Source organism: Hippocampus zosterae, chromosome 6 (assembly GCF_025434085.1).
Source record: "Hippocampus zosterae strain Florida chromosome 6, ASM2543408v3, whole genome shotgun sequence".
In the NCBI taxonomy this organism is placed as follows: domain Eukaryota; kingdom Metazoa; phylum Chordata; class Actinopteri; order Syngnathiformes; family Syngnathidae; genus Hippocampus; species Hippocampus zosterae.
The window spans coordinates 75,144-87,191 of record NC_067456.1 but is presented as its reverse complement, the minus strand read 5'-3'; the positions used below and the strand labels follow the sequence as shown (position 1 = coordinate 87,191).

Genomic DNA, 12,048 nt, shown 5'->3' with positions numbered 1-12,048 from the left:
GGAGCCGGCAAATACACGTAAGCTTATGTGAAACATAAGCACGACCATCAACGGTAGGAATTTCCAAACGATACAAAGCGCGCTCGGCGGAATGTCGAAAAGTCCGAGGTTTTCTGAACGTTGCGTTGGGGTTGTTGTTGTTCCGAACGTTTGTAACGGCGACGAGGGACGACGCGGCTGTAGAGTCGCTTGAGAATGCGCCTTTCGTGAACTCGGTGTTGCCACAGTGCACTCTTTCAGCCGAGTTTTCCACCCACAGAAGCTGGAAATTCCAACTTGGTCACGCCTCGTTTGGAGAGCGCACGATGACGACACACTCGCGGCGTCCTTCGAAAGTAAACCGACGCCGCTTCCTGGTTCGCACTTTCCTCACCACAATCGGCGGGAGAGCCCGCGGGGTTCGAGCGGAGAGCCAAGTCGTCGTCGCGCGCCCATAGCGTAAGTAGGAGCAAATAGTCGTCGGTGTCCGCGCGCCGTCGTCGAGGGGGCGCGGGGGGCGCTCGAGATGCTGAACGACGTCGGCGGAACTCGGAAGAGGCTCCCGTTCGATTGACGAACGCCTTGACGGCCTTTTGTTTCCTGCTACGGACAACCGTGTGAAATCGCGGTGCGATCGAATGCACGCCGCTCCACTTTTTTCACACTTCTCGACATTTGGGTTTGTTCTTGCTCGTAGTCGTTCTGTCGACTGAAGAAGGAAGCGCTCCTTCACAAGAATGAGACGCGGTGGGGGGGGGGCGGGGGGTGACTTTTTGGAACGCCTCGCCCGTTTTTGTCACGGCCTAACCCCTTTCCACCTAACCTAACCTGTCACGTACCACTTGCGCACATTTTGTTCTTGCTTTGCGACTCGCGTCTGTCAGGCGATGAACTTCTTGGACCGTCAAAATGCCCACGAGAACACTTGCAAGGAGCTGCCGCGGGCCCAGATAGGTCCTCGCACTTGCACGCAGGCTTCAAGCCAACTTGGGCTCCTGAGCAGGCCGCGCCCCTTAAAGGCACACCTTGTAAAGGCCCATTTCAGGCCGCCCTGGTGTGGGCTTCCCGTTCGCTCTCCCTCCGTTGCGAAAGTGGGAAAGTGGATGGCTTCGTTGTTTGACAAAAGTACGGGGCCAATCGACCAGATTCCGATTGCGATCCAACAGTACGCACAGAACTTGATACGCTTTCAAAATGCCAAAGAATACAACCCGTGCGAATTGAACGGGCTCCATTTACGGACGGGAGGTCCAAGCATCCATTTTGGAGCCTTCTGTCATTTTTCCCGGTTCTGTTTTCTACGTTGTCCTCCAGACGTTTTCCCAGCGAGACCAACGTGAGGAATGATGTCACGTGCGAGCAAAGCGTCCAGGGAGGCGGCGCCGTCCTCGTCAAGGGTGACCTGCGCGGTCTTTGTCCTCTTGCTGCTGGACCTGCTGGCGTTCACCCTCATCCTGCCTCTGCTGCCGTCCATCCTGGACCACTACGCCTTCGCCGGGGTGGGTGGGCCATCCTTCCTCCGTTTTACGAGCCGTCAAAGCTTTCCAGGAGATTTGGACGCCAAGTGCAAGTAGCGAAATGTGTGCTCCCCACTCTGTGGGAACGCCTCGTCCTAGATTTCGCAACGCGACGTGACGCCGAAAGGACTTTCCCACGTGCTGTTCCAAAAAAGCAAGAAAAATATCAGCCAGCGTGGCACAGCCAGGAACTGGTGACGCAAATTTGTTGAAAATGAGCCTGCTTTCTGGCTCCATCTTTCTCGCGCTTGCTTGTGTGACAGGACGCCGCCTATCAGTCGCTGCAGAGCGCCGTGGACGTCTTCAGAGAGGCGCTCGGGATTCCCATGGAAAAGAAGTACAACAGCGTCCTGTTCGGAGGTATTCCGATGAACGACCCCCCCGTCTCTCTTTTTTTTTTTTCAATTGCATTCACGGCGATTGTTTGACGGCTTCTTCCGGTACACATCCCGTGATGCTCTCGCCACGGTAGCTCGTCTTTTTTTTCCCCCCGGCCATTTATCGAAACGGGCGGGGGCTGCAAAAATATCATCTTTGCGAGAACGGAACGTGCAATCAATGAAGACCATGTCCAATCATCGCATGCTCGCAATCGGGGGACGTTCAAGACGTAACTTGTTTCAATTCATTCAAGAAGAAGACATTGAGCCGGCGGCCATTTTGTGGCATGAAAGAATCACTCGATCCTCAAAATGTCGGTTTCTCAAAGTACTCGTTCGGTACGGCAATGATCTCCATCTTGCAAACGCCACGGCGCGTTTTGGCAATACCACGGGGCGGGGGGGGCACGTAGCGGAAGCGCCGGAACGGCCGGCAAGACGGTCGCCGCGCTCTTTGACGACCATGAAAGAAAACCCCAAGGCACCTTTCGGCGTTTGTGGGGCCACCCCCCCACGCGTTCGGAGCGTTTGCCTCAACGGGTCCTTGTGCTCTTCAGGTCTGATCGGCTCCGTCTTCTCCCTGCTGCAGTTTGTGTCGTCCCCCATCACCGGAGCTCTGTCGGATCGCTACGGCAGGCGACCTTTACTCCTCCTGACTACCGTGAGTGTCGCGTCCGCGTGACTGAGCTTAGATCGGAGGGTGGGCAAACTAGGGCCCGCGGGCCAAATCCGGCCCCTTGGTCTTTTTAGCGCGTAGTGAGCGGTGGCCGTGCGCGCAGGTGGGGATGATGGGCGCCTACGCGCTGTGGGCGCTGTCCCGGAGCTTCGCCGTCTTCCTTTTGTTCCGGGTGGTGGGCGGAGTGTGCAAGGGCAACGTGGGCCTCTGCACCGCCGTGGTGGCCGACATGGCCGACCCCAAAGCTCGCGCCCGCGGGATGGTAAGCGCCTCGGCGGCACCTGCGCCCGCGGCCGGCCCGCCGACTTTCTTGCGCGCTCCCCCCTCTGCCCTCCGTCCTCCAGGCCATGATTGGCGTGGCTTTCTCGGTGGGCTTCACGGCGGGACCTCTGATGGGGGCGTACTTGGCCGCAAAAGGCGCCGACGGCCACGTCTTCTTCCAGACGCCGGCGTTGCTGGCGTTGGCCTTCAGCGCCGCGGACCTCCTTTTCATTTGGCTCATGCTGCCCGAAACGCTGTCGCCGTCTGCCAAGGTCAGTGGGGGGGGGGGGGGGGGGGTGTCCTCGCTCTACAATGGAGTCGGACGGCGACCCGTGGAATGGGCTTTTTCTTCACCTTGCGTTCCAGGGCTCCCAGTCGGGCTTCGGAGACCTCCGAGACCTGCTCAGCCCGCCGGCCTTGTTCAACTTCTCCGCCGTGAGCCGAACCAAAGACCCGCCCTCGGAAGAAAGTAAGAAAGCTCAGCCGCAGGGAGCGCGTCGCGCAAGTTTGACTTTTCAAACGCAGCTCACTCACTGGCGCAGTCGCGTTGAAACTCGTCCGACAGGAATGGAGCGGCTGAGAGCGTCGGGTCGGGTCTATTTCTGCTACCTCTTCCTCTTCTCCGGCCTGGAGTTCACGCTGAGTTTCCTCACGCACCAACGCTTCCGCTTCACGAGGTTGCGCCGCCACCGCCGCCGCCGCTCGCTTCGTCCATTCTTCTTGTGTTTGCTCCCTTTGTTGACTGCTTTTCTCCTCGCACAGCATGCAGCAAGGAAAGATGTTCTTCTTTGTGGGCGTGGCCATGGCGTCCATCCAAGGCGGATACGCGCGCAGGATCAAACCGGGACACCACGTCAAAGCCGTCCGCACGGTAGAAGGACCTCGGAGTGGGAAAGACGCCTTGGCTGGGCTTTCGGGGGCTCCCCGGTTCACCGACGCCCGGCTTTCGGGGCGGCGCCGTGAATACGTCGCCGCTTTCCGGCGAGACGAGGGCGGCACCTTCCGACTTGGGTCCAAATTCCGAACTCGCGCGCGTTGAGACGGCAAAAAGCTTTGCCGCTCTCCTTTGAATTTCGCCAGGGCCCATGGGGAGGCGACGTCGATACGTACGCGGACCCCGGCCGCCTTGGTTCTTTGCCCCCCCGGCCCCGCCCCGCGGCTCCCTTGACGTGCGCAGCGTTGGCCATTGTCTCTTCTTTGCAGGCCATCGCCGCGCTGATCCCGGCCTTTCTTCTCATTGGACTCTCGTGGAACGTCAGCATGCTCTACGCCGGCTTGGCGCTCTACTCCTTTGGTGAGAATCGCTCGCACTTCTCTTCCCATTTATTTCGGACGTCGTCGAGAAGCGAGGAAATCGCACCAGCTACGAGACGGAAATCTCACGTGATCAAAAGAAGAAGACGGGCGAGAGGAGGGAATGATGCAACGGGGAAATCCGGAACATGAAACAAAACGGAGAACGAAGAAAGTGTTTTTTTTGCTTTTCGATTCGGGATGAATGCAACCGATGTCTTGTTTTTCTTCATTGTAGCGGCAGCGGTTGTGGTCCCGTGCCTCTCCACACTTGTCTCTGAACACGGTCAGTGTTTGATTATTTTTTTTCCAAGTAGGGGTAGAGACGCCTTTGCGACGCTTTCAATGCTTCCTTCCGCCAGGCTCGCCCAGTCAGAAAGGCACAGTGATGGGCATCCTGCGCAGTCTGGGCGCGCTGGCCAGAGCTCTGGGGCCCGTTGTGTCATCCACCGGTAAATTCAGGCTTGCGTGTGTGTGTGTGTGTCGCAAATGTGTTTTATAGTCCTCTTTTCTCGTTCTTTTCTGAGTTTACTGGCTGGCCGGGGCTCAGGTCTGCTTCCTTGTCACGTCGGCCTCCTTTGTGATCCCGCTGATTCTGCTGAGGGGCGCCTGACCACGGCTCACCTCCGCTCATTTTGACGTCTTTGCGTTGACATGTGCTCATTTGCCATGGACTTTCGCAAGAGCAAGAGTGCGTGCGTGCATGTGCGTCAAGCTTTTATACTGTACTTACCTTTTTGTCACTGTAAAGAACAAGCATTCACTGTTGAGGTGCCTTAAAAGAGGTCTGTTTTATTCTCAATAAAACAAATGAAAGAACACTTGTCACGGGAAAGGTTCCACTTTGTCAATGGAAAGCATGCATTTTTTTTTTACAAGAAAGTAGTGTATTTTTTCACCGAGAAATGGCAGTGATCTGATTTGCCCATCTCGAATGGGCGTTTGGCGTTTGTGCAAGGTGAGTGCAGTACTCGGCGCCGCCTCTGCTTGGCGCTCTCCGCCGTCCGTCGCTCTGACTGACGCGCTTTAGCAGCCTCGCGCGTGTATGCTAGCCAGGAGCCAACCGGGCGCGACGCTCCGCCAACTTTTTCATTTCAAATACGAAAGACAATGACGACACCCCGGCGGGCCCCTTTCAATCGCACACCGACGTGACGGCGTCAAAAGGGGACAACTCGAAGATGGAGAAGGTACGGAAAGGAAAGGAAAACGCGTTGAGCTAGCGGGCTGGCTTTTAGCTGCCTGTGGCGTCGCCAACTTTGAGGTGGGCAAAAGATGGATGATCAAAGACGACCAAATAAGTGGTTTCCGCAAATCGTTTGCTCAATTCCAACGTCACTTTGTCCGTTGGATTTGAACTCGCATCCAAATTGGTCATCGTGTAGATGAGAGGACGCTGTGTCGGTTAAATAAAGTCGATATCGACGATCGCGCCGACGAAAGACAAACGTCGCTTGAATTTAAAATGGCTGCCAATTGAGGATTCCTTTTATCTTTCTTTCCCACTTGTCCAGGAGGGCAGAGTGACACCTGCTGAGCCGCCTTGTCACTCGGGGAGGAGAACCGAGTCAGCTGAGCGACAAGGCAGCGGCTCGAACCGTCATGTGACCCGACCGAACCCCCCGCGCCTGTCCCAGCACGGGCCGAAAGGAGAAGGCGCACCAAGTCGAGGCGGCTCTGCGCTCCTTTCTTGTGCTACGGTCAACGGGAGCAAAAGTGCACGCACGTGAGTTCCAACGGAAACTCCCGCCAGAGAAGAAATCCGGAGTCGTAGCTTGTATGTAACTCAAACTCAAAGTACAGGAGCAACCGCGCCTTCGAGTAGGATTCAAGTTGTTTTAAAAAAAACAACAATATATATATACGTCTGTGTGTTTGTGTGTGGTCAACGTACACGACTTCCTGTTCTGTGTGTTTCCGTTTTGGATCAAAGCAAGCAGTCGGGCGGAGGCCTGAAGTGGAGCCCACCGTCAGACGTGATTGGCATTGACTCGTCCTGGAGAGCCAAGGTTAGTTGCCCCCCCCTTCAAGTGGGAAACTACACCACCCGGTACAATTACAGCGTCCGATTCCAACAAGACACACAAGGGCTGTAGAATGTGCTTCCGTTATTTCTGGGGAAAGCGTGTCAGCTGTTTTCACTTGGGAACAAATAATATTTGCGTTGCACTGAATTGTATCTTTTCACTCCCAAGTCCTTTCAGGCTCCCTCGGCGACAACAAAGAGCAATGACCCCCGCGCGCAAAGCTGCATTGCGGCGAACGACTCGGCGGACGCGCAGAGACGAGGTAACGCAGTAGTTCTTCGTCCTGATGTCAGCCCTCCTCGTATGTCAAACGCACCCAATTGAAGCATCAAAAAAAGATTGTCCGAAATGTTTGCAAATACTAAACAGCGTTCACTTGGCCTCCGTTTCATGTTGTCTTCGACTTGCTTATCCAACTATTTTCTTTTAGAGCCATTAAAAAAAATGTATCCACATATTTGGTCGTAGTATTTCTTTGCGGTTCGACATGCATGAACCCATTTCAAAGCCTTTTTCTGGGCAAATGGGCGCGATTCTTACGATGAGATGTTCCACCGTTCGGTTATTTGTCTTTTTTACTTTTTTGCTGACATTTTTGTGCCCCAAAGAAAGAGAAAAATCGCAGACGGGGCTTGAAGTCATTTGTCGAAGGGCGTTACCGATGGACATTTGTATCCCCGCTCCAGCAACGGCTTGGAGGGACTCCAGATCAGCAAAGACGCCGACGCCCGCTCGGGCCGACTTGGCCCAGTTTGAGGTGAAAATGTCGGACTTTCCGCAACTGGACGCCGGCCCCCCGCGCGCTCGCGAAGAGAGCCGGGGGCCGAAAGCCACGGCCGAGGGACGCCGGCCTGCCTCGGAGTCCAACTCTCCGTGGCCAGATCAGCAGGTACCGTCGACAAATGCCAACGTGCCTTTTCTCCGCCACGTGGACTCTTGATGTGTATTTGTCGACGACGCAGAAAGCCGCGGGAGGATCCCGGATTCCGCCCGAGTCCCGACAAAGTGACGGCGGCACCGCCGCAAACCGGCCGCCCGCGGCTACTTTGTGGGCCAAGGTCGCTTCTCAGCCGCCGAAAGAAAACGTGCGGACGGTCAGTGGACGTACCGTATCCCGACTGAACTTGCGGCGCGTGCTGTTTTCTTCCACGCTTGGTTACGTTCCAGCCTCGTTGCTCGAAATCAAGTTGCAATGACGGGCTCCAGACCCGGTGAAGACGATGCCATCGGGCGGCATCGTCTTCACTGGCTTTGGCATTGTGGAGCAAGGCGCTAACGTAACGCGTCTTTTCCATACTTTGCCGACGTGTGATTTCTTGACTTGTCGATTGCCGCCTCTCAACCTCGCCCGTGGCGTTTACTCTGCTGGTTTGCAGCCCAAGGAAACGGCCGCGCGGCTGCCGGAAGAGGCGACGGCGGCGGGCAGGAAAAAGCGGAAGAAAAAGAAGGCGGCGAAAGAAGCCGATGGCGGCGCGGAAGCTGAGCCATCGACGCTCCGGCAGGAGCCGCCAAAGTTTGAGGTGAGCGCGCCATCGCGTCGTCCGATTCCATTCCGCCGGAGGAATTTTGCTCGCGTCGGGCACGCCTTTATGTGATCGAAGAAGCCGGCCGGCCGAGTGCATTTTTAACGGAAGCTTGTCGTCCAGGATGAAGAGGAGTTTCCCGGTCTGGCCCCGGCTGCGACTCGGTCCGTTCGACTGGCAAGCGGTAGAAAGACGGTGGGGGGCCGACACAGAGGCGGTTCGGCGGGCTCTTTCACACCTTCGCGGGACTAACCCGTCCACATTTCTGTTGTTAGGAAAGCCGTCAAGATGCCGCCCAAACGCCACCCTCTGAGGCAGAAAAGAAAGGACAGGTGAGATTAAAAGGCATTCGATTTTTAATTGAGTATCAAAAAAGGAGCGCCATGTATCAAATGTATTTTTGTGATTCAATCATTCCCAGAAGATCTCCGGGAAGAAGAGCAAAGCTCCCGTGCAGCTGGACATCGGCAACATGCTGTCTGTCCTGGAGGACAAGCACAAGTCTCAGAAAGTCAAGCACAACATCATCGCAGGTGAAGCCAGAGCGCACGAGCCGTCCCTCGGGAAGGGCGGGAATGAGTCTCGGTATCGCCCCCTAGTGGGCGGAGGACTTCCCGTCATCCACAAGCAAGTGGCGCTCCAGAAGCGGACGCCCCGGCAGCAGGACAAAATCGCCCACAACCCGCTGGACTCCACCAGCCCGCTGGTGAAGAAAGGCAAGCAGAGGGAGGTGCCCAAAGCCAAGAAACCCACGGCTCTCAAGAAGGTCCTTCCTCGCCACATTATGCGCGCTCCTCCGCCTTCCATCCTACCGGGGCCGTCGGGTTGGACTCGTCCGAACGCACGCAAAGCAGCGTTGATGTGTTGGAGCGCGCGCACATTTTGTAAGCGGCAGGTGGATGGCAAATAGTCCCGCGTGCGCTCAGCGTCTGGAGATGGCAGCGCCAGCCGATTTCACAACAGCTGAACATCAAATAACAAAAATACGACGCAACACATCAAGCGCGGACACGTGCGCCTTGGAAGTGGTTCGAGATGAAAGCGCAGAGACTTGGTCTGTCCTCTAGACTGGTTCTCTGAACGTATGCTAAAAAAAACAAACGAGGCATGATGACGATCAATGGCAGCGTTGTGTGACTTTTTTTTCCAGTCATTTCTACGACAGGCCATTGCGAGTGCTCTTGTGTTTGATGATCCTCAGGTCATCCTCAAAGAAAGAGAAGAGCGCAAGCAGCGACGTTTGCTGGAGGAAACGGCGGTGTCGCCTCAACGCCATTCCGCGGTTGCCGCTCATGCGGCAGAAGACGAGCGCTGCGACGCCGAGCTGACAGGTTGGGGCCCCACCGGCTCGGCTCGCGATGGGCCGTACTCTCCCCACCGACCCCCTTTCTTTTTTGTACTAAGCATGGCCCCTTAATAGCCCTCACTCAGTCTTGAAAGCTTGACACCAGTTTTAAGCAATCGACACCAAATTGTCTCGATGCCCGAAATGGAACAGCAAGTTTATGAGTAAGAGAAATTTGGGTCTCCAAACATTCAGAGTACGCGTTTGTTTGCTAGAAATAGACCGTGTGTCACGATGGTGGCAAAAGATGTCAGGCCTCATGCATATTAAAAAAAAAAGAAGTGCAAGCTCTGCGGTGAGTCCGTTTTGCTCATGACATACATCTTACGGACAACTTTGTTTTCAGCCGAGGCCGTCTGTGCCGTTTCGGCCGGAGACGAGCAGCCACCAAACGAAAGCGGCGACGAGCGGCGCAGCCTCCCGCGGGACTCGGCCGTCCCGGACGGACCCAAAATCCACAGCAGGAAGTTCAGAGAGTGAGCAGAAAGCCGCCCGCCCCCACCTCCGCTCCCGCCCCCGCTCGCCCTGTAACGTGCCTTTGCGGCGCTCAGGTACTGCAGCCAGATGCTGAGCAAAGACGTGGACCAGTGCGCGAGCTCGCTGCTGAAGGAGCTGGTCCGCTTCCAGGACCGCCTCTACCAGAAGGACCCCATGAAGGCCCGCATGAAGCGGCGAGTGGTGATGGGCCTGCGGGAGGTCCTCAAGCACCTCAAGCTCCACAAGGTCAAGTGCGTCATCATCTCGCCCAACTGCGAGCGCGTCCAGTCCAAAGGTACGAAGCACTCCTTCTCCCCCCCCCCCCCCCCCCCCCGGCTTTTTGCTTATCTGACTGCATTTCCCCCTCAAGTCACCCGGACGGAACTTTGACTTTTTGCTCCGCCTCTGGACCAAATTGAAACGTTGCAACTCAGTTGACTTCTTTTTTTCGGGGAGGGTTGATAGCTGATTAGAATTTTCTAGAGCATTTTATGCCGTCATAATATCTCATGATTATTATTTCATAATCAGTTCAACAGGTTTGATTTCATATGAGCACTATTTTCATGCCGCTAAACGACAATGTTGTTGTCTCTGAGAAATCTTGTGAACTTGACATGACCAATGCAGACCCCCATTTTTTTGCTTCAAAACCTTATTGGCGCCATACGCACGCTAACGTTCTTCCTTTCAACGCAAATAGCCAACGGCGGGGCCGCGGTGGACACTTTGATGCCGTTGGAGTACAGTCCTCCTGCTCGTTGAGAAGTGAAGACCAACTTCCTTTGAACGGCTTTTCCTTTGCGTCGTATTGAACAATGGTCCGGGCTTGAAATGTTCAAATAAAGGCCCGCCTCGGAACGTTAACCGACGGATCTCAATTCAGCGAGGTGCTAACGCGTGTCCGTATCGGCGACGGCGCCGCAACCGGGGGCGACGGCGATGGAAAAGGCCGTCTCCGCCGCTCGCCGATGACAATCGCGCGCCAATCGGGCCAGAGACGTGCTCTTGATTGTGCGTTTGCATCTGACGGCGTCAGCGGCCCGCAAACCTTTTCAGGGGGCCTGGACGAGGCGCTGCACAAAATCATCGAGACGTGCCGGCAACAGGAGGTGCCGTTCGTCTTCGCCCTCTCCCGCAGGGCGCTGGGGCGCTGCGTCAACAAGATCGTGCCCGTCAGCCTGGTGGGCATCTTCAACTACGACGGCGCGCAGGTGAGCCGCGGCGGCGAATGACGGCCATGCCGACGTTCCTCCAGATCGTTTCACGCCACCCGCAAATGCCCGCGTGAGCCTTGGTGGGGAAAACCCCTAGAAGCATAGAAGCGGCTCGGCGAAGGTCGCGCGGGAGGGCGCCTCTTGGGTGTGTGGATTTTGCATTTGGGACGGTGAACACTTCCCACCCCGCAGGACTACTATCATCAGATGATCGAGTTGTCGTCGGAGGCCAGGCGGGCGTACGAGGAGATGCTGGCGAGCGCCGAGCGCGACGTCCTCGACCTCTCCGAAGAGCCGGACTCTCGCGAGCCGGGATACGGTACGTCGCTCGCAAATGCTTTGGCTTTTTGGGCCCCGGGGTGACATTTCAGCACGTACCGCAAACGTGACAGCCGAACTGAATTTGGCCTTCTGTCAACCAACTGGCGAATGCTTTGTTTTTGTCGACACCACTTGCCTTTTTCTTCCAAGGAGCCCAAAAGCCAACTTCATCTTGAATGTTTCTTGCGCTAGGCCAGCCGTGGAGGAAGCTGCTCGAGAAGGAGTCGGACGAGTCGTTGAACTTTGATGCGTGGCCGGATGAAGACAAAAATGAAGATGACCAGACTTGACGGTGGTGACTGCGCTGAGGCTCTTCCCCAAGTAAGAGAGGATTTCTTGGAACGGGCACAGCGTTCTTGCTCTTTGCTTGGAGGGGGGGGGGGGGGGGGGGGGGTTTGTTCAAGGCCGAGCTCTTTTCATTCATTAATGTCAAAAGAAAAAGAAAAAAAGGAGCGGTAGAAGATCCAACCTGAGATCCCTGGCGGTGCGCGAGAGCAATCAGTAAATATTCTTTTTTCTGGTTGACCCAGTCACCGATTTTTAATTTTTTTTTTTTTTTTTGGCGCCTCAAAGCGTCAGGGTTTTCCCCTGAGGGCACAAACGCCATCCATTTTTCCTCCTGAAATGCCAGAAGCGAAGAGGTCGCGACACCTTTCTGCCGATCTATGAACTTGCGGGAAATGGCCTCCTCGTAGAGAGACACGCTTCGTCTTTCAATATCATTTCACCAATCCCCAAAATCGAGCATTATTTGCCGCTGCTTTTCCTGGTCTCGACAACCAGGAGGCCGCTGCGCTTCTTTGAATCGTTATTTTGAGTTGACGAGTGTTCCTGTGTTAACTTTGACCTTGGGCGGACCAAAGCGCGCGCTGGCTTAGCCCCCGAAGGAAGCCGATGACAAAATGGTTTGACTACCACCGCAAAAAGAGAAACTTGATTGTGATTTGTATTTGTTGTTTCAAACAAAAAAGGACCCCCCCCCCTACAAAAAGATGATGTACAGTATGTAATGACGGGCAATACTGAATGGAC

General features: G+C 55.6%; 2 protein-coding genes across 3 annotated transcripts; both read left to right on the top strand.

The window, feature by feature from the left end:
• Positions 1-239: 239 nt before the first annotated feature.
• Positions 240-4,925, top strand: mfsd10 (major facilitator superfamily domain containing 10). The gene is made up of 13 exons (XM_052067503.1): positions 240-438; positions 1,294-1,478; positions 1,760-1,856; positions 2,434-2,537; positions 2,656-2,814; positions 2,897-3,085; positions 3,180-3,282; positions 3,379-3,490; positions 3,576-3,684; positions 4,017-4,107; positions 4,345-4,392; positions 4,469-4,558; positions 4,634-4,925. Exons 2-13 carry the CDS (start codon positions 1,323-1,325, stop codon positions 4,717-4,719), a joined length of 1,344 nt encoding a protein of 447 aa, XP_051923463.1. The 5' UTR covers positions 240-438; positions 1,294-1,322; the 3' UTR covers positions 4,720-4,925.
• Positions 4,926-5,110: 185 nt separating this feature from the next.
• LOC127601650 (selenocysteine insertion sequence-binding protein 2-like) lies at positions 5,111-11,989 on the top strand. Of its 2 annotated transcripts, none has more exons than XM_052067084.1 (17): positions 5,111-5,296; positions 5,621-5,832; positions 6,040-6,115; positions 6,302-6,395; positions 6,820-7,022; positions 7,096-7,227; positions 7,510-7,653; positions 7,780-7,851; positions 7,932-7,988; positions 8,081-8,189; positions 8,256-8,422; positions 8,858-8,987; positions 9,348-9,477; positions 9,553-9,773; positions 10,538-10,692; positions 10,888-11,014; positions 11,209-11,989. In XM_052067084.1, the coding sequence occupies exons 1-17, from the start codon at positions 5,288-5,290 to the stop codon at positions 11,304-11,306; spliced, it is 2,136 nt and encodes a 711-aa protein (XP_051923044.1). In that variant the 5' UTR covers positions 5,111-5,287; the 3' UTR covers positions 11,307-11,989. The 2 variants fall into 2 exon arrangements, with proteins under 2 accessions (XP_051923044.1, XP_051923043.1); XM_052067083.1 differs by having other exon boundaries at positions 8,078-8,189.
• Positions 11,990-12,048: the final 59 nt, after the last annotated feature.